This window comes from Rana temporaria, chromosome 1, assembly GCF_905171775.1.
Source record: "Rana temporaria chromosome 1, aRanTem1.1, whole genome shotgun sequence".
Lineage (NCBI taxonomy): Eukaryota > Metazoa > Chordata > Amphibia > Anura > Ranidae > Rana > Rana temporaria.
Genome location: NC_053489.1, coordinates 577723180 through 577750578, shown reverse-complemented (window position 1 = coordinate 577750578; position 27399 = coordinate 577723180). Strand labels below are relative to the sequence as shown.

General features: G+C 41.6%; 1 protein-coding gene across 3 annotated transcripts in view; it reads right to left on the bottom strand.

The window, feature by feature from the left end:
• LNX1 (ligand of numb-protein X 1) overlaps nt 1-27399 on the bottom strand; it is a 282181-nt gene that overhangs the window by 216534 nt on the left and 38248 nt on the right. The window contains exon 1 of one of the 3 annotated variants that reach the window (XM_040334852.1): nt 9760-11720. The exons of the other annotated variants lie outside the window; for them this stretch is intronic. Within the exon in view, the coding sequence (XP_040190786.1) occupies nt 9760-9851 (92 nt within the window). The 5' untranslated portion in view covers nt 9852-11720. Of the gene's footprint in view, nt 1-9759; nt 11721-27399 lie in introns of those variants that run through there. 3 annotated transcript variants of the gene reach the window in all.

Below are 27399 nucleotides of genomic sequence, written 5' to 3'. Positions count from 1 at the left end.
TGAGAGGATTCTGGACCGAATATATCTCCACCTTTGGGAAGGTCTGTGGCAGAGACTTTACCAAGTTTCCGTGTGACACCCTGGCTGCTAGGCTAGTGAGAGAGGCCTATCCAGGTGCACAATACCCACTCTGACTAGAGTGGCGACAAAAGCTGCGTTGCTGGAAGCAGGAGTGTTTTCTAACAAAGTTATACACCTGAAACTATTACCTATTACCCTTCCACCTCTTCAACTACTACTTTTATTCCTTTTACCATGTTGGGTAAATAAGCAAAGAAAAATAAGTCTAAAGTGTGGACGTTGAAGTTTTTCTCAACTCTTATCTGATACCCTAGACCAGTGTTTTTCAACTCCAGTCCTCAAGGCGCACCAACAGGTCATGTTTTCAGGCTTTCCATTATTTTTCACAGGTGATTTGATCAGTTTCACTGCCTTAGTAATCACCACAGCCGTTTCATCTAAAGGAAATCCTGAAAACATGACTTGTTGGGGCGCCTTGAGGACTGGAGTTGAGAAACACTGCCCTAGACGGCGAAGGATTAGAGGTAACATGCTGCCCAAAACAAACCAGCAGCTCCTTCGGGGGTAGCGCTACAGATGTAATAATTGTTCAACTTTCTTTGAAATCCTCATTACGATATGTTGAATTCTGAATATAATGGTGAAACTGTACTCTTAGTTTCAATTAAAGAAAATGGTAGCCATATACAATTTAATTTCAGTTGAACAATTAAGTTCTTTTTACTCATCATTATCATCCTAAATGCTAGCAGTATAAGTAGAGGACCATTTGAGAAGACAGAGGGGCATTTGTGCATCCCTGCCCCTGCTTCTTTGTCACTAGCTTTGATTAACAGCACTGGGAGCCAATGGCCCCCGGTGCCCCAGCAAAGCCAGCGAGACCCGGAAGTGAGAGGAGAGAAGAGCTGCAAATGTGCACGGTGCTGGATCGAATGAGGGCTTACATAAGTAAAAGTAAGGGTGGGAGATGCTAAAACCTAAACATGTTTTACCCTAATGCAAGGAATTCATTAAGGTAAAAAATGTTTAGGCTTTACAACCAGTTTATTTGTAGTTGAGTGTTGGTGGTAGGCCCATTGGAGTAGACCCATTGGCTCAGGCAAAGATTACTCCTCCATATAATAAAAAAAGATGGAGAAAAAGTCAGAGGTCAAAGCCAAGCATGGATTTCCCATCATTCAACCCTCACATTTGTCAGAAGCGTTGGTATGCCTAAAGCTGGCCATAGATCGATCCATTTTTTTTTTGATTAGCCAGCCAGCTGATCAAAAAAACGAAACCAAATGCCCAAATCCCCACATTTGAGGTGGATAGGGAACCCCTCCTCTGCGCTATTGTATTGTGGCAGAGGGATTCCTCTGCTGCTAGAATACACAAATCAGTAATTGACTGCAAGCACCGATCCAACAAAAATATACCAACGTTCAGGAGAAGTGGATGGCCTGAGACAAGTATAGAGATAAGGAACTCTAATTCTTTCTTGTTCTTGATACTTTTCTACAGCATGCATGTACAGGGTCTTGAAGCCAGACACAGCCAAGCAAGAAACATTTTCAGAAGGAGACCACCGATAGCATCCTCACTACTTCTCTCATGGCAGGTGCACTTAAACTTGCTAAAAACTTACAAAAAGTGTACAAATGGCTTTGATATATTCCCATCCATGGCATTTTTTTTAATGAAATCTACACTTCCATATATCTACAAAGATGGTAACAAACCTGGCCAAGTAATTACAAACCGCACACTGTTGCGCAATTGAGGTTTATTTACCATGACACTAACAGCTGGGATTACTTTCCTACAAAAAGGTAATTAGGTTTGCTTGCTAAAAGGGTTCTTGCACAGATGCAGAGTGAAACCTGAAAAAGACTCTTACCAGAACCTTCATATCTGATGAGTTTCTATAGGGTATTGAAAGATATTTTTTTACAGCCATATATATACATCAGGCTAGTTATGAATGTCTACCTGAACAGTAATGGAATGCAAAATCATTTTGAAAAAAAAGTAAAAGAAGCAAACAAACAAGCCACATAGCAATGGTTTTGATTTACTAAAGACAAATAGACTGTACACGTTGCAAGTGCAGTTGCTCCAGAGCTTAGTAAATGGTTTCACTTTACAATGAATACCCAATCACATGCAATAAAAATAAAAATAAAACATAATTTCTTGCTTGCACATGATTGGATGATGGAAGTCAGCACGGTTTCCCCTCATTTACAAAGCTCTGCAACTGCACTTGCCAATGGTACAGTCTAAAGGTCAAACTTAAAGTGAGCCTAACCTGGCTGGGTTTGAGTTTTCATAATTATCAACAGTGAAATACCCTTGGTATTAATCAAATCATTTCTGCGGAGCTTCTTGGATCCTAAGCTCAGGCTATGCCTGGGACCTTGGCTTCTACTTAAGTTGAGATTAATCCCTGGCTTCGAAGTAACACCTCTTTCATTCAACTGATAAATGGCAGAACTATAGTCGGCAGAACATGCTCTGGAATTTGAAAGATTAACAGAACAGGGGCTTAGAACCAATCCTGACTTAGACAAAGTAAAATGTACAGTTTAGGAATTAAATACAAGGGGCTCCACGGGGAATAATTTGAATTCTAACACAGGTTCTAGCAGGCACCACTAGGTTGCAATTGGGAAGTATTTAGGTTCATTTAAGTTTTTTTATTTTAGTGTTCTTTGAATTTGTGTTTTCCTTCCTACCTGATTCCTACTTCCTACAGGATTTTATTGTAATTTCTGTATTAATGCTTTTAAATGTTAACATTTTCATCTTTTTGTTTAAAAAAAATAAGTAAAATATTAAATTAAGCAAGAGGCCATTTTTGGCAAAAACAGGTAAAGGAAAGTTGAAAGAAGGTTCTGTAACCTTTAGGGGCCATTAAAAACCAACTACATCCTTAAAAACCACATTGGTTTTGGCCTCCCTAATGACTTCATTACATTTGATCAAAGTAGAGAAATTTTGTCAAAATCTTCCAATTTTCATTGGAAACTGTGAATTTCACTCATATGTACTGTATGACTTAGGTCTTGTACACACGACCGTTTTCCTCAACAAAATCCATCAAGAAACTTGGTGGCAGAGCTTTTTCTAGAGGAAAACGGTTGTGTGTATGTTTTTCGTCGAGAAAACTGTTGTGGTTCTCGACGAGAAAAAAAGAGAACAAGTTCTCTTTTTTCTCGTCGGGAGTCTCAATTTCCTCATCGTGCTTCTCGTCGGGCTGGTTTACAACGAGAAACACGTTTGTGTGTATGCTTAGAAACCCGCGCATGCTCAGAATAAAGTATGAGACGGGAGCGCACCTTCTGTAAAAGTAGCGTTCGTAATGGAGATAGCACATTTGTCACGCTGTAACAGACTGAAAAGCGTGAATCGTCTCTTACCAAACTTTTACTTAACACGCAGTAACATGAGATTAGCAAAAGCAGCCCCAAGGGTTGTGCCAGTGGAATCGAACTTCCCCTTTATAGTGCCGTTGTACGTGTTGTACGTCACCGCGTTTGAGAATGATGAGATTTTGTCTTGACAGTGTGTATGCAAAGAAAGCTTGTCAAGATTCTCGACAAGCCTGACAAGGAACTCGTCGAGGAAAACAATGTTTCATTTACGACGAGTTTCTCTGTCGTGTGTACGAGGCCTAAGAATGCTACCCATTGCTTTAGTGCTCAGTAACAGGCGAATAGACAATGCATATCCAATGCTCAGTATCAACATTCTATGTTCACTGCTTCATACCGCAACCTACTATAATTCTAGGCATGCCTTTTGTTTCCTTCCTTGCTACACATATAAAAGCAAGCAGTTCCTTGTTCATTAAAAACAGTGGGATGATTACTGTACATTGCCCCAGTTTTAAAATGTTTTTTTTTTTTTAAGCTCCACCTATAAATAATGCTTGGAAGAAATTAGCTACTGGAGGGGGTTCTGACTGGAATCACCCTGATTTTCATGTTGATCTAAAGCAGATTTTTGTTTTATGTACCAAAATATTTAGGCAAATCTTGCAAAAAGTAAAGCAGATCTGAACTCATCGATTCATTAAAAAAACAACCTGTTAAATTCTCAGGCACATGTTGGCAATATATAATTGTCAAATAGCTTGTGCTCTTAACAGAACTGTCAAACCATCAAATAGCTGGTGTCATAATTGATCACATGTGCAACATCATGGCATTTAAAGATCCTAAAATGGCAGCTTTCTTGGTTGAAAACGATAGGAGGGTTTATTTCCCCCTTAAGACATGCACATACTGTTCAAGTAAGTGTATATACAGTATGTAATGGTCTATTTATCTATCTACTTATTTTTGCATAGATATATATTTTTCAGCCACATCATTAGGGGCCAGATCCACAGAGCAAGTACGCCGGCGTATCTACTGATAATATATACCTGTAGGCGTTACACTAAACATAACTTAGCACATATAATGGAATATCTCTCTGACACTAGGGGGTTGATTTACTAAAGGCAAAAAGACTGTGCACTTAGCAAAGTGCAGTTTCACTCTGCAAGTGCAGTTGCTCCAGAGCTTAGTAAATCCGCAGAAGCTCTGCTGACTTCTATCATCCAATCATATGCAAGCAAAAGTGTTGATTTCTTTATTTTCCTTGCACATGATTGGGTATTCTTTGCAAAGTGAAGCCTTACCTCATTTACTAAGCTCTGGAGACAACTGAACTTGCAGAGTACACAGTCTATTTGTCTTTAGTAAATCAGCCCCTAGGTATGTTGAAGAATAACATTTAAAGTGGTTGTAAACCCAATATAAAAAAAATAAAACCTGCAAGACAAAGGCATAATGAGCTAGTATACATAGCATACTATAAAGTACTTAGGGTTTAAAGCCCCCGCATCGGTCCTTGCCCCCCCCCTCCTATGGCAACATCTCTCCCGGGGGTTACTTCCGCGTATTGCGGCTCCGCTGCTGTGATTGGCCAGAGCCGCGATTACGTCACTGCGGTAACGGCACACGGACTGAAGCAACGGCACATAGGTGCCATTGATTCAGTTTGCCCCAATGCGCATTTGCCGATGACATCGGCACATGCAGGGAACAGGGGATATCTCCTAAACCGTACAGGTTTAGGAGATATCCTGGGTAGCTACAAGTAAGCCTCAATATAGGCTTACCTGTAGCATAAAGTGCTTGTAAAGGGTATACAACCACGTTAAATGAAATTCATTTACCACCCAAAACGTATCTCCAAATGTTGCCCAACTGTTTGCCAATTATGTTAGTCCTGTTTTAACACTGAGCTGCATATTCTATCTATATAAAAAATAAGCTACAAAGAGTATTTTTGTGGTGCATGCTTGGTATGGAAAGGGCTTTTTTTGCTATTGCTTTTTATTTGCTAATGCCTTTTATTTATTTTTCTGTGTATTCACAGACAGTTACAGTTTTGGGAGATGTTGTGTTCAGCTTGCTCTTATTTGCCAGGCATTTTTGCATTTAGCTTTTGGAGGTGCGGTAATGAGGAGTAATAGGGAAGTGTTGTAGTGCTCATCAGAACTCCAAAATAATATAAAATCTGACGCTGAGAGTGCACTGTCTATTCAGCCAAACAACCCAGACATTTTTTATAGAAGTATAAATATACTCACAAGTACACTTCTTCAGACTTCTTTGATTTCTCAACACCCCCCCCCCCCCCCACCCCCAAACAAAAACACATTTTTGAACTGGTGATCTGGTTTGGCAATTATTTTCAAAGGTATTTATGGCCTACCTGGCCGGGGCGTGCGTGCCACGCGGTGTTCCTGGTTCCGGGGCCATGTTGGCCTGGAACATCTGAGCAGCAAGAGGGACCCAGTGAGCGACTGGGTTCCCACCTTTGAGGATCCCAAGCTGTACTGCTGTTCGGTGGGGAGTCCATCTGAGGAGTGCCATTGAGAGGCTGGTGATCCAAAAGGGCCTCGACAAACCACCGGGAATCAAGGTAGCCGGACACTGAAGGATTGATCACCTGTCAGTCCATACCTGGGCGACAAGTTGAAGGAGACCCAGGCGTAATTCACCTAAGGAAGATTGCCTCCATAACTACAAATCAGAGAGGGCCTGTGGCAGAGGTGTCCTTCTGATGTTCACCAAGGAGGGTCTGTGGCAGGGACTTTATCCTACAAATGTCCGAGTGATACTCCGGCTGCCAGGTCAGTGAGAGAGGCCTCTCCGGGTACACTAATCCCACTGAAGCAGAGAAGTGTTACGCTTGGGAGCAGGACTGTTCCCTATCATTACGCCTGAATTTGCTATTCTCCTTTCTTCCTTCAACTTTACTTTCCTCACCACAAGTTTATTGTTTTTACCCGGCTGGGTAATAAAGAGAACAGCAAAGAGTACCTGTTGCGGACATTCCTTTATTTCTACTAAATGTATCATGCACCCCTAGGAATTCCGAAGAGCCACAAGGTAAATGTGCCACCCAAAACAACCAGCAGCTCCTCCAGGGGTAGTGCTACATATGCGTTAATGCAACTCAGGGATCATTCTGAAATGCACCCTAACGTACCTTCTTAGCACACTTGCTTTGCTGTGCCAAAAAAATGCAACATACGCAAGTTTTGGTCTATAGTAGTGCATTGGGCAAAGTAACACACGTTAACACGCCACCCAATGTGATAACTCAAACCAAGTTTTATGTGAGGCATTGCAGTCAGCTTCAGAAAGCTTACAAAGTCCTTCTGGGGGACCAGAAGTCATGTGTCACTTCATAATTTGGTTCTGTACCATCCTTCACTGAGGGACACAGATGGAGGAATAGAGAACCCGGAAACACAGTTTCATGCTCAGTAAGAAAGAATCCAGCAGAGATTTATCTAGCAAGGCAGTATGCTATATGAGCAAAAGATAACTTTTGGGATGAAAAATAGAGTCATCCAGCAAAATATTAATTTTCAGCTAAAAAGAATTATTGACACAGTGACCAGTGATGGTTCAAGAGGTAGTGAAAGAGGGCAGCTGGACACAGATTTTCACAGATTATCAGAATGTGGACGACATTAGTCAAAGTCATTACTTGAGCCCAACAGGTCTGTATTTGGCAGCTCACCACAAGAAAGAGGGATCCCCAAGGGGAGGACATTCACTGGAGTGAAGACATCCAAGTGTAATAGGTCAAAGAGTGCCAAATGAAAAATACTGAGGACTCGTACACACGACCAAGGAACTCGGCGGGTGAAACACATCGTTTTCCTCGTCGAGTTCTTGTTAGGCTTGTCGAGTTACTCGACAAGCCAATTTTCTCCATTCCCGTCGAGGAAACAGAGAACATGCTCTCTTTTTGGCTCGTCGAGTTCCTCAACAGTTTCCTCGCTGAAAAATGTACACACGACCGGTTTCCTCTGCAAAAAAAATCGCCCACCAAGTTTCTTAATGGATTCTGCCGAGGAAACCGGTCGTGTGTACGAGGCCTGAGTTGTCCAAAGTCAAAGGGCTCATGCTAGTTCCACAGTGAACACCAGCATTGCCTATTGTCTATGGCAGTGTTTCTCACCCTTTTTTCAGTCAAAGCACCCTTTAAAATCCTGGACGGTCTTGAGGTGCCCCATTCTAAAATGTAAAAATGATTCTAATAGTTTTACTTAATGCAGCAACATCCATACACATAGGACACTCAGCATTAGAGGCGATTTATTCTTCCAGAGCAAATATACCTTTGCAAACTGGTACAGATTGGTATTCCAATGTTTCTCTTCTCCCCAGTTTTTCTTCATCACTTAGCTAATGAGACACGAAAAGCTAATGTAGCGAGGCAAGGGAGGGTCAAACAAGGATGATATTCAGGCAACTGACATCCTCCTTATCGACTGATGATGTCATTGGTCATTAGGAGGTTGGCAGCTAGAAGGTTTTAATATTTTACAATGAAAACTAAACTAAAAAGGCAGGTTTCATCCACCCATCAGCTTGCATACAATATTGGGGCAATGTTTAGGCATTTTGCCAAGGCACCCCTGAAGAAACCTCAAGGCACCCTGGTTAAATAAGGCTGGTCTATGACATACTCTACCTGCAGATCAGTCTGCTTAGGAGTAGTTTTGAGTCCACTTAACATTCTGCCATTGTACCTCAAACTGATGAAGGGGGATTGTGTGTGGCACCCAAAATGCTATGTGACCTGCCTGGCTATCTCTGGCTTTATTATTTTCTGAGTCACTGACTTGGAACAAGCATGCAGATCTGCAAAGTCTGAGTAACGTCAGAGGTCCCAATTTGCCTATTTGTTTCAGGTCTGTACGTCAGAAAGCATGACAGCCCTATAATTCAGTGTGTCAGAAGAAGTTGTTGGCATTGGCAATCTTTGTATTCTTTCCGTACAGTTTTCTTTTAAATGACTAATATCACAACGTCAATGGCAGTGCTACTTACTTCCAGTTCTTACATTAATCTGTTGACGTTGCAAAGTATACGCTGTGCTGGATTAGCGCTCAACTGTGCTACTGAGCTTTGACTATTAAAACAATTCCGACCTAAATGTGTCTACATCTCACCATATCTCAAATGCAGATCATTGAACGTAAACAAAAGGACACGTGACAAAAAATAGCTGTTGATTCAGACTTTACACAGGGCTAATTGAGGAATAGGCATTGCTCCTGTGGCACCTTTTCCTGCCATAGTATGTGCAATTACACAGCTATTAATTAATGATTAACGATGTGCTTCAGGGATGGAGATGGATTCGACAACAAGCTCTTTGTTCCTGTCCCCATTTGTTAGATCTGCTTGATCAGGGCCAGTCTTGCTTGCTGTCAAGTGCAGATGCCGGATTGAAGTGCTCTTGAAATGTCATTTTAACCCAATCCTTCCAATCACCAAGGCTAATCCATCCGGTTGGAACTTACTGACCAGCTAAGAGGTTATTTCACGTGTGGTCTGGAATTTTTTATGATTTTTCAAGTAACATGGTCATGGGAGATATCGATAGATCACATAGATATTTTACGCACATCCCGGTCACTTTCTTGTTGCTGCTTGCTAATCCCTCAAGAAATGGGATCGTTTCCTTGTCAGCAAACACATGATTTTTTTTTTCTTCATTGCTTATTCATGAGGAAAGGCGAACATTCTTCTTGTATAAGAGGACGCTGACTATGTACTCTAAGCATACAAATCAGGTCTCTTAAAGGGACAGGTGAATGCAAAGAACGAGGATGGTGGCTAACGAGGGCAAAATGCTCACACCGTTGTGTTGCTGATTTACTACGGTACTCCAATCATAAGGTTTATTGTTGAAAAGTGTCTCTTATTGACCTTAAATTATTGGCAATGCTGGAATGTAACACTTAAATATTATAGTAGTAGCTATATTATTAATATGCAGTATGTATATAATAAACACACTGTACAATGTATGTCAACATTATCAGATATAAGAATAGCAATAATAATACAGCAATACTGAAACAATAACTAATTTCCTGACTTAATCATACATATAAATGCAAACTGTAAATAACGTTTAACTCCTTCTACACCAACCTGTGCTTTGACATACTTTGCACGGTCTGCCATTAAAAAGACACCAAGACAAATGGGAAAAATGCACACGATAAATAACATGTTTTAATGAACACAAGAGTTCTGATTGTAAACTACCATTGTTGAATGAACACAAAAAAACACATTTACCTTGAATGATCACAACAGGGAGGTCTTGGACACATATGTGGACATCACACACAGACACACATATAGGTTGACTGTGAGTACTCACAGTTCAGAATACAGGAAATGTAGATTGCCCATATTGTCTATATAGTTGGCAGGACTTAGCCAAGGTAGAACCAATAAGAGAAGAGCCTTCATTTTTGAGCACAACGTTGATATGGCTTCCTCCTGACCAATTTCTTGATTGCTTTTAACCCCCCCAAAAAAAAAGAAAAAAAAAAGGTTTCCAGTATTTTTTTGCAGAAGGTTTGCTGCTTGGTAATATCAGATGTAGCACATCATGGTTCTGATTGTAATTTAAAACTAAGCAGGGAAAAAAAAATCATTGACCTGTAAGAGGATTAGTTCATTTGGATGCTAGATTGCTAGAGATGTGGAAGGTTTAGAGACAATGCAGCATGGATGGCGAGACAGTGACTTATGCTGGGAAACAAGGCTGATGTAAGGTAAAGGGACCAGCCTCCTGCACGACACAGAGTGGTTCTTTATAAACAGCTGGTACATTTACATCACTGGCTAGAAGCAGATGGGTTGTGAGAGCTTAGGCAACCAACAAGCTCTGACTGCTTGATGCTGTGCAATGTACATACATACTGTACAGGGATGCAACCTCTTTAAGTAAATGAACCTTTGCAATCAGTGTATATTTATAGGCTCTGTAATATTTTTCACAGAAACATAAGCTCTTTTGTTGCACACTGTTGGATAGCTCCACTCAAAACTGATATAACCGTTAAGTTTCTGCCAACAAGTTGGATGACATGCTGGTTTTAGGGTGGCCATAGACATGGGACCAGCCCCAATTCTTGCCTGATGACATATTTGCAGTACTGTTAATCCTTTGCACCTCTCCATAGGAGTGAAAAGGATCAGACACACTCGTTAGAAAATCTCACAAAGCAATAATGAGCTCCATTAACCAACAAAAGTGCTTTTAGTGCCCTGTAAATCATTAGCAATAATCTGATTATCGCAGACATGCCCAAAATCAGAAGTGGAGGAAGAATTATCCCCACCGGGTCTACAGCTTTGACCCATTCTTGTGGCCACAAAGGTAAATGATGTTGCCAGGTTCTTCTGATGGATTCACAGTATAGAAAGTGAGATCACTGGAAAATCTAGCTTCAAGGGGGTAAAATCTTTGTATAGACTTTTGGGAAGGGGGCAAAGCAGGAAAATCTCAGCCTGGAGTCTCTGAGAAATATAAGAAAACTGTAGGAGGTTTAACCCATTGATGCCCACCAAAAACTGAAATATAAGCTTTGGGTTACATTGTAAGTGTCATATAATAATATTTATTGAATAGAAGTTGAATCTTAAGCTAGTCATAAATGCATAGATTTCTCTAATTTAGCCCATGGGTGGTACAAGAGAAATCTAATAGATCTTTCCATCTACACTAAACAGCTTCATAGAGGAATCTTCCCTTCTTGTTATTGTAATCAACCCCTGCGGCTCACTGAATATCTGATTGCTAACTGTGACTGATTGGATGCAAATACTGTTCAGTGGACAATTTTCCAGACAGTTCCCTCAATTTTTCAATGAAAGTTTGTCAAGTCAGGTAGTATTGAATGGGCCACTCGCAGCTTGCATTCCGGACCATTCAGCAGGAATCGACCAAAAAATGTAGGTGTGTACGGCAAAGCCTTAAGTATCAAAACTATAACTTGTCAGTACAACATTACAAAGTCTTGTAATACTTTATTAGATATATGTTTCATGCAGGAAAACTGACCAACAGAGAACCAGAACTGCTTATTTAACATATTATACATCGTCAATCTGATAATAACACTATTGTGACATTATTAGAAATGTAGTAATATACTTTTGAGGGGCAGTCTAGTCAAATACAAACCTCTTTGTGCTTAAGGGTGAAACAAATCTTGATGCCTAAGCACAATTTTAAAACTTTGATATGCGTTAGTAAAACCACACAGATCATCACAACTATTTTGTGCATCCAGCTGTATATTTATTGTTACTACCATAACCTACTACCATACCTAAAACACACTTAGGCCGGGTACACACGAACAAACATGTACGGTGAAAGCGGGCCGTCGGACCGTTTTCACCGTACATGTCTGCCAGAGGGCTTCTGTACGATGGTTGTACACACCATCGTACAGAAGTCCGCGCGTAAACAATACGCGGGGCGTGTCCGCGTCGTCGCCGCGACGATGACGCGGCGATGACGCGGAGACGTGGGCGGGCCTGCCATTTAAAGGCTTCCACGCATGCGTCGAAGTCATTCGACGCATGCGAGGGACGGCGGGCGCCTGGACATGTACGGTAGGTCTGTACTGACGACCGTACATGTCCGAGCGGGCAGGATTCCAGCGGACGGTTTTAAAACACGTCCAGGAATATTTGTCTGCTGGGAAAAGGCCCGGCGGGCAAATGTTTGCTGGAATTCGGCCCGCTCGCGCCCACACACGACCGAACATGTATGCTGAAACTGGCCCGCGGACCAGTTTCAGCATACATGTTTGGTCGTGTGTACGGGGCCTAACACTGACATTGATACTAATACATTTTTTTTTTAATCCTGTCCAAAATATCCTGACCATGACCTTTGCCCCTTACTTGACCCAAACACTAACCCCGGCACTGACCTAAATCAAACATTGATCTAGGTATTTTTTTCTTTTCTTTTTATTATAATTTTTTTTTTTTAGGCCTCGTACACACGACAGAGTTTCTCGGCAGAATTCACCGAGAAACTCGGTCAAAACCCGGATTCTGCCGAGAAACTCTGTCGTCTGTACAGTTTTGGCTCGATGGAGCCGCCGAGGAACTCGACGAGAAAATAGAGAACATGTTCTCTATTTTCTCGTTGTCCTCGTTCTTCTATGGGAGAAGCCGGCCCGCCGAGCTCCTCGGCGGCTTCATCCCAAAACTCGACGAGGAACTCGACGTGCCAAGCACGTCGAGTTCCTCTGTCGTGTGTACGGGGCCTCACACATTTTTTTCTCTGCTAAGAGAGAGAAAGATATTGTACCGTTCGTCTCTTTTCACAGAGAGAGAAACACAGGGGTGGGCCTCACAGTGTCTGATTACTGTGATAGTCAATCAGAAGCTATCCCAGCGATTAGGTGGTCCCCAGATTTCTGGGTCTGGATTGTTAGTACAGGACCCGGGGGTTTGGGTGAGACCTCAGTCTCTGTGCTGGGAAACGTGCCATGTGGTGCCTTCCCAGCACGAAGACAGATATGCAGATATGTAGCCCAATGGAAAAAAGGCCAGTTCAATGAGGCTGCATATCTGCATACTGTCGGCGTCAAGGGGTTAAAATTAAGCATTTCCACTTACTCAACTAACTCATTCTAACTGTGTTCAGGAGAGAGGCCTGAGTGCCAGTGGACTTGGCCTTTGGTGTCTCCACAGAGAGAACATCAACTGTGATTCACAAAGGTTATGTGGACAGAGTCAGAAAGACTCTACAAACAGTTTATAATAAGGCTCTAACAGCTTCTTATGCTCAGGGACAGTGGAATAAGAGGAGCTATTACTTGAGAGTCCAGGTTCATGACCTACAACCTGGTGACAGAGTGCTGTTGAGGAACCTGGGTCTCCCCAGAAATCACAGAGTTCCCAGCAATACATCACCTGTAAGCAATTGCCAAGTCTACTCATGTACCATATCCACTTTGAGGGGAAGACAGGACCTCTGAATACTTGGCCATAACCAACCCTTGACCTTAAATGGATGCCTGCAAGAACTGAGCCGCTCTCACTCTACTAACCAAGCCTACACCAGCAGAAGAAGAGGATGACTTGGAGAAACAATTTGACATGGGAAAATAGTGGCCATCTGAGCCTATGGATGCCGATGCCAGCACAGAAAACGACTCCAGAGGTCTCAGGTCTGATGCTCTAGAATTGGCACACTCTCCTCACAGAAACATCAGCCATCCAGCGACGCATGTGTGCAGTGTGTAGGTCAGGGATCCTCAAACTACGGCTCTCCAGCTGTTCCGGAACTACACATCCCATGAGGCATTGTAAAACTCTGACATTCACAGACATGACTAGGCATGATGGGAATTGTAGTTCCTGAACAGCTGGAGGGCCATAGTTTGAAGACCCATGGTGTAGGTGTTACAGCCCACCTTTCTGCTGCTGCACATACACTACAGTAAAAGTAAAAGTTTTAGAGCAACCCCATTTTTCCAGTTTTTTATTGAAATTTAGCCAGTTTAATGTTTCAATGTACTTTGAAAATAAAGCATAGAACAAATAAAAAATTGGACATAAAAAAAGAAATCACAAAAACAAAATCGTTTTCTGATAATGTAACTTTTTGACTCATCCGTAGCCACCTTTTGCAGACATAACAGCCGTTATGGCATTGTGGCATTTTTTCTCCAGAAACAGAAATTCAATATTGTTTATAAAGTTCTTCCCAATACTGTTGCAGAGGTTCCCACAAACGTGTTGCACTTGTAGTTGCTTTTCTTTCACTCGTCTGTCCAGTTCATCCCAAACCAGCTCAATGGAGTCTGGAAACAGTGCTGGTCATTTCATGATTTGAAGCTTATCGTCTTGTTCTAAGGTCTTTGTTCTAAGGTAGTTGTGACAAAACCTGGAGGTATGGAGGTATGTTTTGGGTCATCATCTTGCTGTAGGATGAATCCCTGGACCAACTAAGCCTCTTCCAGAAGGTATTTCACAGGGCTGCAAAATGCTGTAGTTAGGGTTGTCCCATACAGAGCATTTGTGCGAGTACTTGTACTCGCACAATTGGTCCCGATGCCTAATCCGATACCTGCAACTGGAAGTCATCAGGCGGAGAGGGCGGAGCAGAGTTCGATCTGGCAGCAGTAGAACTACGGGTAAGCTGGCCGGGGCAGGGATGCAGGGCGCCGCCACATATTCTGTCCAAAACGATGACCGGAGCCATCACATTCGGTAAAGAAAGTGACGATCCATGTCTCTGTCGGAGGTTAAACATCACAATGCCCATCTTGGTATACCCTGCACTCAGCTGCAGTAAGCCAGCAGCAGACATCTTGTTACACCCAGCCCATATAGTTCGGGCTGGGTGTAACAAGATGTCCGCTGCTGACTTACTGCAACCAAGTGCAAGGTGTACCAAGATGGGCGTCGCAACATAATTACTAGATGATAAAGGATGATAAATGTTAAATGACATGAATGATGAAAGGCAATTACAAAATCCTTCCTTTCCTCTCATCATACATGTAATTTATTATGCAATTGCCAATCAGTGCTGCATTTCAGTGCCCATCAGTGCCTGCCCATAATTGCTGCCTACAAGTGCCATCAGTTCCCATAAGTGCTGCCTATCAATGCCATCTATCAGTGCCCATAAGTGCCGCCTATCAGTGCCATCTATGGGTGCCCACCAGTCAGTGCCATCTATCAGTGCCAGCCATAAATCAGAGCCACCTATCAGTGCCCACCAGTCAAACTGTCACATGACATTAAAAAGAAAATATCAGTAATCCTTATCGGTACTTGTACTCGGTCTTAAAAAAGTGGTATTGGGACAACCCAAGTTGTGTATATAGTTTTGGTTCAGGATGCCACTTATTCTTTGCAAGTTGCCTACACTGGATCCAGCAAAAGAGCCCCAGACCATTGTATTTCCTCCTCCATGTTTTACACCTGATGTCACACATCCTTTCACCTACTCAATGGCGTAAAAAAAAAACCTGCACGGTGAACCAAATATCTAAAATTTTGATTCATCGTTCCATAAGACCTTCTTCCCATCTTGAGTTGTCCACTGGTGGTGCTTCAGGGCTCAGGCAAGCAGTTCAAATCCTTTTTTTTACAGTTGAAACAGCGACTTGCTTACTTCTAATGCCGTGTACAGACGATCGGAAATTCCGACAACAAAACCGTGGATTTTTTCCGACGGATGTTGGCTCAAACTTGTCTTGCATACACACGGTCGCACAAATGTTGTTGGAAATTCCGACCACCAAGAACGTAGTGACGTACAAGGCTTACGAGGGCACTATTAAAGGGAAGTTCAATACCAGTCATGTTAGTAGAAGTTTGGTGAGAGACGATTCGTGTTTTTCAGTCTCGTGCTTTTCAGTCCGTTACAGCGTAACGAATGTGCTATCTCCATTACGAACTCTAGTTTTACCAAAACGAGCGCTTCCGTCTCCTACATGATTCAGAGCAGTCGTGGAATTTTGTGCATCGGAATTGTCCACACACGATCAGAATTTACGAGAATGGATTTTGTTGTCAGAACATTTGCGAACCAGCTCTCAAAATTTCAGCAAATGTCCGATGGCGCCTACACACGGTCGAAATTTCTGACAAAAAGCTCCCATCGAACATTTTGTTGATGGAAATTCCGACCGTGTGTACGCAAAACAATGTTAAGCCGGGCTTAAAGCGGGAGTCCTGTAAGCAGCCTATTACGCAAGCAGGGCGGGACTGGCCTACCGGGATACCGGGAAATAACCCGGTAGGCTGGCTGCCTGGGGCCGCTTTGAATGGTGGCTTCAGTGCTCCTCTCCCTCCCTCTGTGCTCCGGGTCCTCCTCTTGTACGGAGCTGGGTCTGTGTGTGTAAGGTGGCGCTAAAACAAGGTCCCGTGGCTGCCGCCTAGCCAGGCTCGCGTGATTGTTTTCCAGATTGAATCAGTGTTCCGCCTATCACACAAGCCGGTCTAGGGGGCAGGACCTTGTTATAGCGCCGCCTTACACACACAGACCCAGCTCTGTGCCGTACATCGGTCGCTGTGTGTCTGTGATGCAGGAAATGGTGAGTGAGGCTGCAATTGGTAGGCACAGAGGCAGCAATGGCTGGCACACAGAGGCTGTAATGATGGGCAGAGGCTGCAATAGCTGGCACACAGAGGCAGCAATGGCGGGCACACAGAGGCAGCAATGGCGGGCACACAGAGGCAGCAATGGCTGGCACAAAGAGGCAGCAATGGCTGGCACAAAGAGGCAGCAATGGTGGGCACACAGAGGCAGCAATGGCTGGCACACAAAGACTGTAATTGTGGGCACACAGAGGCTGCAATGGTTGACACACAGGCTGCAATTGGTGGGCACAGAGGCTGCAATTGGTGGGCACAGAGAGGCTGCAGTGGTGAGCACAGAGAGGTTGCAATTGGTGGGCACAGTGAGGCTTCATTCACGGGCACCGTAAAGCTGCATTTGATAAGCACAGTGAGGCTGTAATGATGGGCACAGTGAGGCTGCAATGATGGGCACCGTAAAACTGCAATGATGGACACCATAAAGCTGCATTGGTGGGCACGGCGAGGCTGCATTGGTGGGCATGGGAAGGCTGCATTAATGGGCACAGCAAGGCTGCAATTATGGGCACAGCGAGGCTGCGATTATGGGCACCGTGAGGCTGCAATGATGGGCACGGTGAGGCTGCATTTGATGGGCACCATAAAGCTGAATTTGATGGGCACCATAAAGCTGCATTTGATGGGCACAGTGAGGCTGAAATGATGGGCACAGTGAGGCTGAAATGATGGGCACTGATGAGGCTGTATTGATCTTTTGTACTATGTCTGCAATCTCTGGCCATCTCCTGTACTATGTCTGCAGTCTATGGCCATCTCTTGTACTATGTCTGCAGTCTCTGGCCATCTCTTGTACTATGTCTGCAGCCTCTGACCATCTTTAGTATTATGTCCTCAGTCTCTAACCATCTCCTGTACCTTGCCCGCAGCCTCTTACACCTCCTGTATCATGTCTACAGCCTCTGACAATCTCTTTTATCATGTCCGCAGCCTCTGACCATCTCTTGTATCATATGCTCAGTCTCTAGCCATCTCTTGTATCATGTTCTCAATCTTTAGTCATCTCTTGTATTATTTCCTCAGTCTCTAACTATCTCTTGTATCATGTCCTCAGTCTCTAGCCATCACTTGTATCATGTCCTCAATATTTAGTCAACTCTTGTATTATGTCCTCAGTCTCTACCTATCTCTTGTATTATGTCCTCAGTCTCTACCTATCTCTTGTATCGTGTCCTCTGTCTCTAGCCATCTCTTGTACCATGTCCTTAGTCTCTAGCCATCTCTTGTATCATGTCCTTAGTCTCTAGCAATTTATTGTATTATGTCCACAGTCTCTACCTATCTCTTGTATCATGTCCTCTGTCTCTAGCGATCTCTTGTATCACATCCTCAGTCTCTAGCCATCTCTTGTATTATGTCCTTAGTCTCTAGCCATCTCTTGTATCATGTCCGTAGTCTCTAGCCATCTCTTGTATCATGTCCTCAGTGTCTACCTATCTCTTTTATCATGTCCTCTGTCTCTAGCCATCTCTTGTATCATGTCCTTAGTCTCTTGCAATCTATTGTATCATGTCCACAGTCTCTAGCCATCTCTTGTATCATGTCCCCAGTCTCTAGCCATCTCTTGTATCATGTCCTCAGTCTCTAACCATCTTTTGTATTATGTCTGCAGTTTCTAACCATCTCTTGTACCATGTTCGCAACCTCTGACCATCTCTTGTCTTATATCATGTCTGGAGTCTGGAGAGGAGTCAAGAGTGGGAGTGCCGCCAGGATGGGGGTCATGGGAGAAGTAAAACGTGTGTGGACTGTGGAGAGGAGACCCTGGATAAAACCAGAGTTACCAACCTAGAGCCGTCTAACTGAGCCCTGCACAGTGCACCTGAGAGGAGGTCAGTGACAAAGCCGCCAGGCAAGTCTGAGGGGGGAGTGAATACAATAATATAAGGGGGCACCGATATAAAGGTTCCCCCTTATATCAGTAACCCCCCCATTCCAGAGTCCCCCCCCCCCACGTCCCTGGGGTGCCCCTTGACGATGGACCAATTTTACCACTTTTAACTCGAATTTTCTTTTATATATCTATAAAGCCATATGTGCCTTTATATCTGCCTTCTATTTTAATTTATATATATATAAAAACACTCTTCAAATGTGCTTTAAATGCATGGTTTTCACTCTCATGAACAAGAAAATAATGATGTTTTGATGGTTATGATGTTGGGCTGGTATTATAATGCTGTGGGGCTGGTATGACATTTTTTCCAGGGCTGGTTTTTATTCCCAGTCCGGCCCTGTACGCAAGCTGTTGACTCTCAGAAACTTGTCCTCTGATTGTGTTGTGGCTTTGGGTCTGCCAGTCCTCCTCCTGTCAGAGTTTCCCTTTAGTTTCCAATTGCCTTTTGATGATGTAGGAAACCGTACCTTGGCTTTCAATTTCTCTAAAGGAAAGATCTGTAACATTTTTTAAGGGTTATAATGGTTTGTTTTCTGTCTTCCTTTGTTAAGTGCCCTTTTATCGCCATTTTGAGAGTAATATACTACTTCCTGCAGTACAATATTGTCGAAATATTGCCAAAGAAGTTATAGTAACACAGTCTGTTTTAACACTGCTTTTATACAGATAGAGAGCTTGTAAGTAATCAACAAAAGTTGCGACATTACTTATTATTAACAATTAACATAAACTTTCAAGGCGTTTTTGGATAACTCTGAAATGTACATTATTTTTCAGTTTTTGTTCGCCCCCCACTTTTTTCACCTCTGGCAGTTTAAATTTCTATTTACATTTCAATAGAAACTGGAAAAATAGGTGTTCTTAGGTGTCCTTTTATGAAAGTGCGTTAAAATACCGCTTTTCAGTTCTCAGGCATTCTCAGGGGAAATCGCTCTCCTCTGAGTGCCTGTTTATGAAACTTTATAGATCGGTTCTCATGTTGAGATGAGGAGCGATCTACAAACGGCTGGAAACTCCTGAGAACTGCTTCTCTCACTGTTATCTCGCGTGATATAGTGGGATTACAGTATGAGGAAGTAAAAAATACAAAAGGTGAACACGAATCAGCATACATTATACACCACATATTAATAAAATAATAAAGTTACATTCCCACCAAACAATATACATTAACCTAATTATTAAAAAACATTGTTTTTATCAATATTTAAAGCTCATACATGTGCCTATTTAAATGTGAATGGTGTATAGTATATGAATGGAATCCACATATCTAATCCAGCTATACACCATTCATATAAATGAAAAATACATTTATAATCATTAAATATATATTTTTTAAAAAGTATACAAATATAAACCTGTATAACTGTAATAGAACAGTCCATGTGTAAAACATATTTTAGGGCTTACAATTTTTGTTACTAATAAATTAGAAATTATATAAAAATTACTTTAATAATAGCATTTTAATGCAGGTAGAATATATATATATATATATATATATATATATATATATATATATATATATAAATAATATATATATATATATAAAATATATATATATATATATATATATATATATATATATGTGTGTGTTTATTTTTATACGTATATATCTATATAAAAATATATAGATATATGCGTATAAAAATAAACACATCTATCTATCTATCTATCTATCTATCTATCTATCTATCTATCTATCTATCTATCTCTATATATATATATATATATATATATATATATATATATATATATATATATTTAGATAGATAGATAGATAGATAGATAGATAGATAGATAGATAGATAGATAGATAGATAAACACATATACATACACTATAAATTCCTAACCTGCTAATTTTGGGGTGTGTAATAAGTGGGGAAGATGTGTTCTGACTGTATGGCTGCTCATGTGTGAAGGATGAAAGTCAAAAGACTTCCTTCTTCCTCCACAATACTCAGCCAGCTTCACGCTTCTCACGCTGATTCTCCACCTCAGAGATGGTGAATCAGAAAGTGAGAATTCTGTCACAGATCGCCAGTGAGGTGCTGAGATCGCACTTTCATAAACTGGCTGTTTCTGTGACAGTCAGTTACAGACTGCACTGTGCTGAGGTAATCAGTGGAGAACATGTTCTCAGCTGATTACCTCAGTTTCATAAACTGTTCATGACCTGAGATCAGCGGTGAGAATCGGGATCGCCGCTGATCTCACTTTCATAAAAGGACACTTAAAACTTTTGATTGGTTGTGTATATGTTGGGCGGTTGTAAAGGTGTTAGCAAAAAAAACAATTAAGACTTTGCACACGATTTGTTTTGATGTACCTTGAAAATATTAAGCCGATTTAAATGAAATATTTAGTTGGGCTTTAATGACTACATGAAGTAGTTATAAAGAAAAATGGTGGCTATCATTACCTAACTCCTTTTGAAAATGCTAGTTATCTGTTTGTGTCTGGCTTCAATACGTCTAAAGATAGATCAAAATGCAGCAAGTGTATGTTTGAAAAAACAAAACAGAAACCCTTATCTCTCAACTTATGTCCAATCACCCTGATGAAGGGCTTGAAACCAGAAATGCGTTGGGTACTGGAATCGGAATTTGGAGAGTACTACAATTTATATACACTTGCATACTTGCTATTTATGCTATGTAGTGTTCTGTTTGAGTTTGTGTTATGTTACGGCTTTTTTAAAACTGATCATCTCATGTGTGAAGTGACCTAAATTTACATGTATTAATCATTTTTTTTATTCTATATCAGTGGCGTTGTGCCTTTAAAATCCCATTTAGGGGGTCTTTCCTTTTTTCTATACAATGGGGATGTGGCAGCAATCTACCACTTTCTGAGACGGTGAAAAAAATGTCATTCTTATCACTCTACTTGTCCCAGGTAGGGGACTCTGCTTTGAAGCCAAAGCAACTACAGTCAACTAGAGCCTAGTACACACGGGCCGAATGTTGGGCGGCATTGGCTCATGTGTTCAATAGAAACTGGTCGGCATTCGGCCCATGTGTATGGCAGCTGGTCGCCCTCCGGTCAGAATACGATAGTACAGCAGGGAAAATCGGTGTACTAACATCGAATTGCCAGTACATCGGCTCTGACCTAAGTCAGTTTTGGTTGAACAGAAAAAAAAATAGTAGTGTGTACCAGGCTTAGCTTTTTCAGAAGGAAAGGTCCTATTATAGGTTTATTTGAACTATTTGAAATAGTGCTTTTTGAGTCTTCCAGAAGATTGGCTGTAAATATTCTCTTATTGAAAAGGATGGCTGCATAGTCCAAATGCTTTATAGGAACATCCGAAGGCAAGCGGATGGCTCATATTAATAAACAAGGACATGATCTTAGTCAGAATTCTTTAGTTATCTTCAAGAAAACACAAGCAGGCAGATTGCCTCAGCAATGACCTCAGCACTGGTCTTTGGGGAACATTCTTTTCACTGAGAAAGATAGTACGATGTGTAAGCCATCCATCCTGAAATAATTATTTCGCAAACAGCCAGTGGTGTCCTATGGAGCTGTGAATTTAGATACACCGGATGCTTTTATTCCTTGATAAGCTACAGGGAGGAAAATACTGTAAAAAAAGAGAGATAAAAAATCTTAGAGCCAGCAGCTGTTTGAAGAGTTCCATCCATACATTTTAGGTGATGGGAACTGCTACTTGTAACCGGCTAATCTTTTGTGTAATGATATGTGCAGGGTATTGAAATTCTTTGTGTATTTGGATCTGCAGGCATACAGTTGTAACAATAATCAGGCTAGGTTAGTGAGCAACTAAAAATAGCCCGTTTCCCAGCTATGCCGTGCTCTTAGAGCAAGGATTATATTCATTGATAGTAATTTAACGTCATTTGCCTTCAGGCTAGAAGATATTTTTCCAGTTGTGTTCCTGCACGTGTTCTGGATGTCTACTCTACATTTTCCGGATCAGTTGGTTATGCTAACATGTGTTATGGCTCATTAGAAGACAAATACCAAGACCATATGATGCCACGCCGACAATTATTTTATGTGATAAGCTTTGTGCGTTGCTAGCATTGGCACATTATTTGAGAAGACACACCTACAATAAACATTCTCAGAGTGGTAAAGCAAAGTAGTATTTTGTGGACACACAAAATTTTTTTATTAAAATGTATAGCTTCAAATAGATGTAAACCATAACTGAACAACATTTAGGCTGGCCACAACAACAAAAAAAAACTGATTTCTCTATCCACCCAGCCCTACACGAATCAGTGTCTGCAGCCTATTGGTTGTTTCTAGGGTTGTCCCGATACCACTTTTTTAGGACCGAGTACAAGTACCGATACTTTTTTTCAAGTAGTCGCCGATACCGAATACCGATACTTTTTTTAAATGTGTCCCCAAATGCAGCCATGTCTCCCCCATATGCAGCCATGTCCCCCACATATGCAGCCATGTCCCTCTAGCCATGCCCCTCACATATGCAGCAATGTCCCTCTAGCCATGTCCCTCACATATGCAGCCATGTCCCTCTAGCCATGTCCCTCACATATGCAGCCATGTCCCTCTAGCCATGTCCCTCACATATGCAGCCATGTCCCTCTAGCCATGTCCCTCACATATGCAGCCATGTCCCTCTAGCCATGTCCCTCACATATGCAGCCATGTCCCTCTAGCCATGTCCCTCACATATGCAGCCATGTCCCTCTAGCCATGTCCCTCACATATGCAGCAATGTCCCTCTAGCCATGTCCCTCACATATGCAGCCATGTCCCTCTAGCCATGTCCCTCACATATGCAGCCATGTCCCTCACATATGCAGCAATGTCCCTCTAGCCATGTCCCTCACATATGCAGCAATGTCCCTCACATATGCAGCAATGTCCCTCTAGCCATGTCCCTCACATATGCAGCCATGTCCCTCTAGCCATGTCCCTCACATATGCAGCAATGTCCCTCTAGCCATGTCCTTCGATGCGGCGGGGCGATGCGGCGGCAGCGGCGGGGGGGGGAAAGGGGGGGGGAAAGTATTCTATTTAGGTATCGGGGGTATTTGCGCGAGTACGAGTACTCCCGCAAATACTCGGTATCGGTCCCGATACCGATACTGGTATCGGTATCTGGACAACCCTAGTTGTTTCCAATTGTCGTGAAAGTCAGTTTGACAGTAGTCAATTGTTAGATAGACTTCTGTTGAGCGGGAGTGTCCACACATGGATAGAAAGTCAGCCGGCCCCTGCTGAACTGACCAAATTTCGAACTATGGCCAGCTTTAGTTTGTTTAAGACATTTGATAAAAAGTTTTTTTATGCCATGAATTTCAAACCACTGCCCCGAAGCTCCTGCAGCCTCGGCAGCCTAGACTTATGTTACTTCTGTTTATAAACAAAGCAGCCATGAATTCCCTTCATCTATACCAGATCCTTACCCTATCATTGTCTGATATAGATGGCAATGGGGACCTACATGAAAAAAAAAAAAATGGCATGCGGTTCCCCCTAAAAATGTATACCAGACCCTTATCCTTGATGAGGACCTAGCATGGATGTCAGGGATACATGGGGTCCCCTTTGATTCAAGAATATGAATTTATAGGGAGTTGTCCCTTGCGGTTTTTTTTTTGGAGGGATCCTACAGGTCTGGTATGAATTTTAATGCGGAACCCCCATGCAAAAAATAAAATAAAAAAGTGTGAGCCACCCAAAACCCATACTAGATCTCAATTTGAGCATGCAGTCTGGCCTGCATACTGCTAAAGCACTGAATATTATAAACACAATAATTTTTAACAATAAAATACTGTTTTCCTTTTTTACATTTTTTGTGTTACAGTGTTGCACATTTCCTGCAGCCTTATTGCAGCCAAATTCTGACTACATGCATACCTGCAATGGCTGCATGACAATTCACAGGATGGTTTCCTGATAGTGACAACAGTGAACCATGCTGTAATGTGTTGCAACAACCACTTGTAGTCTGTAGGGTAAAAATGCAGGAGCACAACTGAGAGACTGAGGGACAGAGCATGGTCACAACACGAAAAGAAGTACCCGAACAAGGACCTTCATGGTGGGATCACCATGTAATATTTTAATAACAGCTGCAGATTAATAGTGCAAATTACTTGAAACGTTATTACCATGTTAAAGCTTATTGTGTTTAGATCTTCTTTTTTAAAGTGACTTTTGCATTTTTAAATGCTTAGGAGTCCATGTTTTTTCTAATTGTTTTAAAAATAGAAAATTATAAATTGGTCACTAGAGGGAGCTAAAATTTGATTTAGCTTTAATCAACCTCCTTGCTTAACCTCCCTGGCGGTATGATTCTGTCTGGAATTACGTACCAAAAGCGGTACAATTATTTGCAAGGAAATTTGGCGTTTTATACTGTAGGCCTGCAATTCTTAGGAATAACTCATTTAAATCTGACCAAACAAGAGTCTAGTAGGCATCCCGGGTATGATTTTTTTTAAAAACAAAATTATAATATAATAAATAACTATAAATAATTATAACAAATAATAATATAATTATAATAAAAATTATTCAATAATGTAATCAACTCAAAATCACTGAAATTTGCTCAGTTGCAGAATTGTCGCTGTCATTACTTTTATTTTTTTATGACGAATTTCCCCACAAATTGATATCGCACAATTCTGCAAGTGATTATAATTTATTATCGCTGTTTTCTAGCTGCTCTAAAACCATTTTTGACATAAAGGGACACTTTTGGTTGCTATGGACAATCTACAGTTTGCAGGCAGAAAGAACAGTTTTTATTATATAAAAGAACATGTAGGGCACTGGGCAGACCACTAGGGACAAGGGGTGTGTGTATTTTTTACATACAGTACTGTAATCTATAAGATTACAGTATACTGTATGTAATGTGTTTGTTTACTTTTTTGAATTTGGCGCCGTTCTCCGCCCCTGTGCGTGGTAACGTTGCAGGGAACGGAGATCGGCAGCACACGGGGACACTGTGAATCGAGCTAAGGCCCGCTCGCTCACACAGTGGGGATGCATCGCAGGATCCAGGGACAAGGTGAGTAACTTGTCTGTGGATGCTGCGAGAAGGTAAGCCGCGCCGCTGCACGCTCTGCACAGCTACCCCGAGCGTGACTCGGGGATACCGATAATAGCATTGAAAAACCACCCCGAGTCACGCTCGGGGATACCGCTAAGGGGGTTAAGGCTAAACTAAAGCTTTAACTAAACACCATGTACATACTTGCTCTTGAATAAATTTATGAATCCTTAGTTTACCTAGATCCAAGAAGAATCTATTGTGTAAAGAATTTCTACAAGCAACAGAGAAGGATGTGGCTATCATGCTGAGTTAGGTAAGCAGCATGGTGGGAGGTTTCTTAGTTAAAGTAAGGAGGGGGAAATAGCACTTTTTATTAAAAGTGGACCTGTCTCACAATTTGCCAGGACAAAGGCTGCAATATCTCCACACGCCAATGTTTTAGATTTAAATACAGCATTAAGCCATAAGATACAATAAGAAATGTGGCTGAATTCAGGGAACCTATAGGTGTGGGAAATCCAATTAGGAATAAAAGAAGAAGGGCACAACACTAAAATACATGCTGTTTATTTAAGCTGTGTAATATTTTTAGGTTGAAACTACATAAAATTATAAGAACGCAACTCACCATTTGTTATTTTGGTAAATCTTTATAACATCTTTTAATACTCATAAACATTAGTTATCATTCTCCTAAAAACAAAGTCAGTTACTGACCTAATACTGAACGAATTAATGAATTTTAGATAAAACTTATCATCTTCTGTAACAGGAGTGACTTTTGGGCACAGATTGTGCCAGGAGATAAGGGACATATGTTGGATTGTTTTAGCATAGACAGTAATCTATAATATATTCCTTAATGTCTGCAAAGAATATTCTGACCCTACTGGTCAATAATGACTCATTCAATGCTTAGCCCTGGCTAGTGAGGCTGGCTCTTGAAAGGTCTTTCATTGTGTGATAACACTGTGTAAAGCCTATTGATGCTCAGGTGTGAATACCTTTCTGTCGGAGACAGACCGTCTGTCTAATGATGTGGATTGAGAGAAAATCATTGTGTGATGGCGTTTTGTTTAAATTCTGTTAATGAAGGAATGTGACTTCTCAGGTGCAGTGATTAGGTCATGTTAATTATAGACCGGCGCCGAAATGTCTGGAATGTTTAGTAATTAGCCATCTGAAGGTGTATTGAAGCCCCCCAGGGTGTGATGTGTGGGTGGAGAGTTTGATTGTTCCTTACATGCCTTGAAAACTGTATATAAACTTGAGAGCTAACCATTAAAAGTGTTCATACATTTGAAACCAGAACACAGAGCAAGTCTCGGTTATTCTGGGAAATGGGATGGATCGGGTCCTGTTGGTTCGAGTGTCAGATAAGCTGTCGTGGGTTGATGGAAGGTCGTAAACGGTGGTGACCGTTACATCTTCCTTTAAACTTTTTGTGCATGTTAGTGCTGCTGTTCTCGTCCGGTCTTTTTTTAGAAATTTTCTGTCTATATGCACACACTCCAGCATCAGCTACACATTATTGTTAGTGATGGTGGCAACTCTGTAATGTGCCCACATATAGTGGTCATCATAGCTGCATGTTGTCTCTCTTGAGAGCACATGCAACAGGATAACACAAGAGCACAACTGGGAAACAGTTGTCACCCCATAGCAGGAAGAGCCTGGAAAAGAACCTTACTAGCAGGATCATCGAGGATCATTTTAGTAGAAGAAAAAAAGAAAGACTTTGGAAAATACATTAACTTACTGTATTACACATATAGTATATGATAGTGTAGAGATTGGGTATGGATCTACTCACAACCTAAGCCTTATTCTAATTAATAGGGTCAAATTAACAATATCACAATGATACTGGCATAGATAATAGCTACGCACCGAAACAATTCTACACAACCAAGGTTTAACACCTTTATACAACATGCTACATCTGCTCTGGAAAACC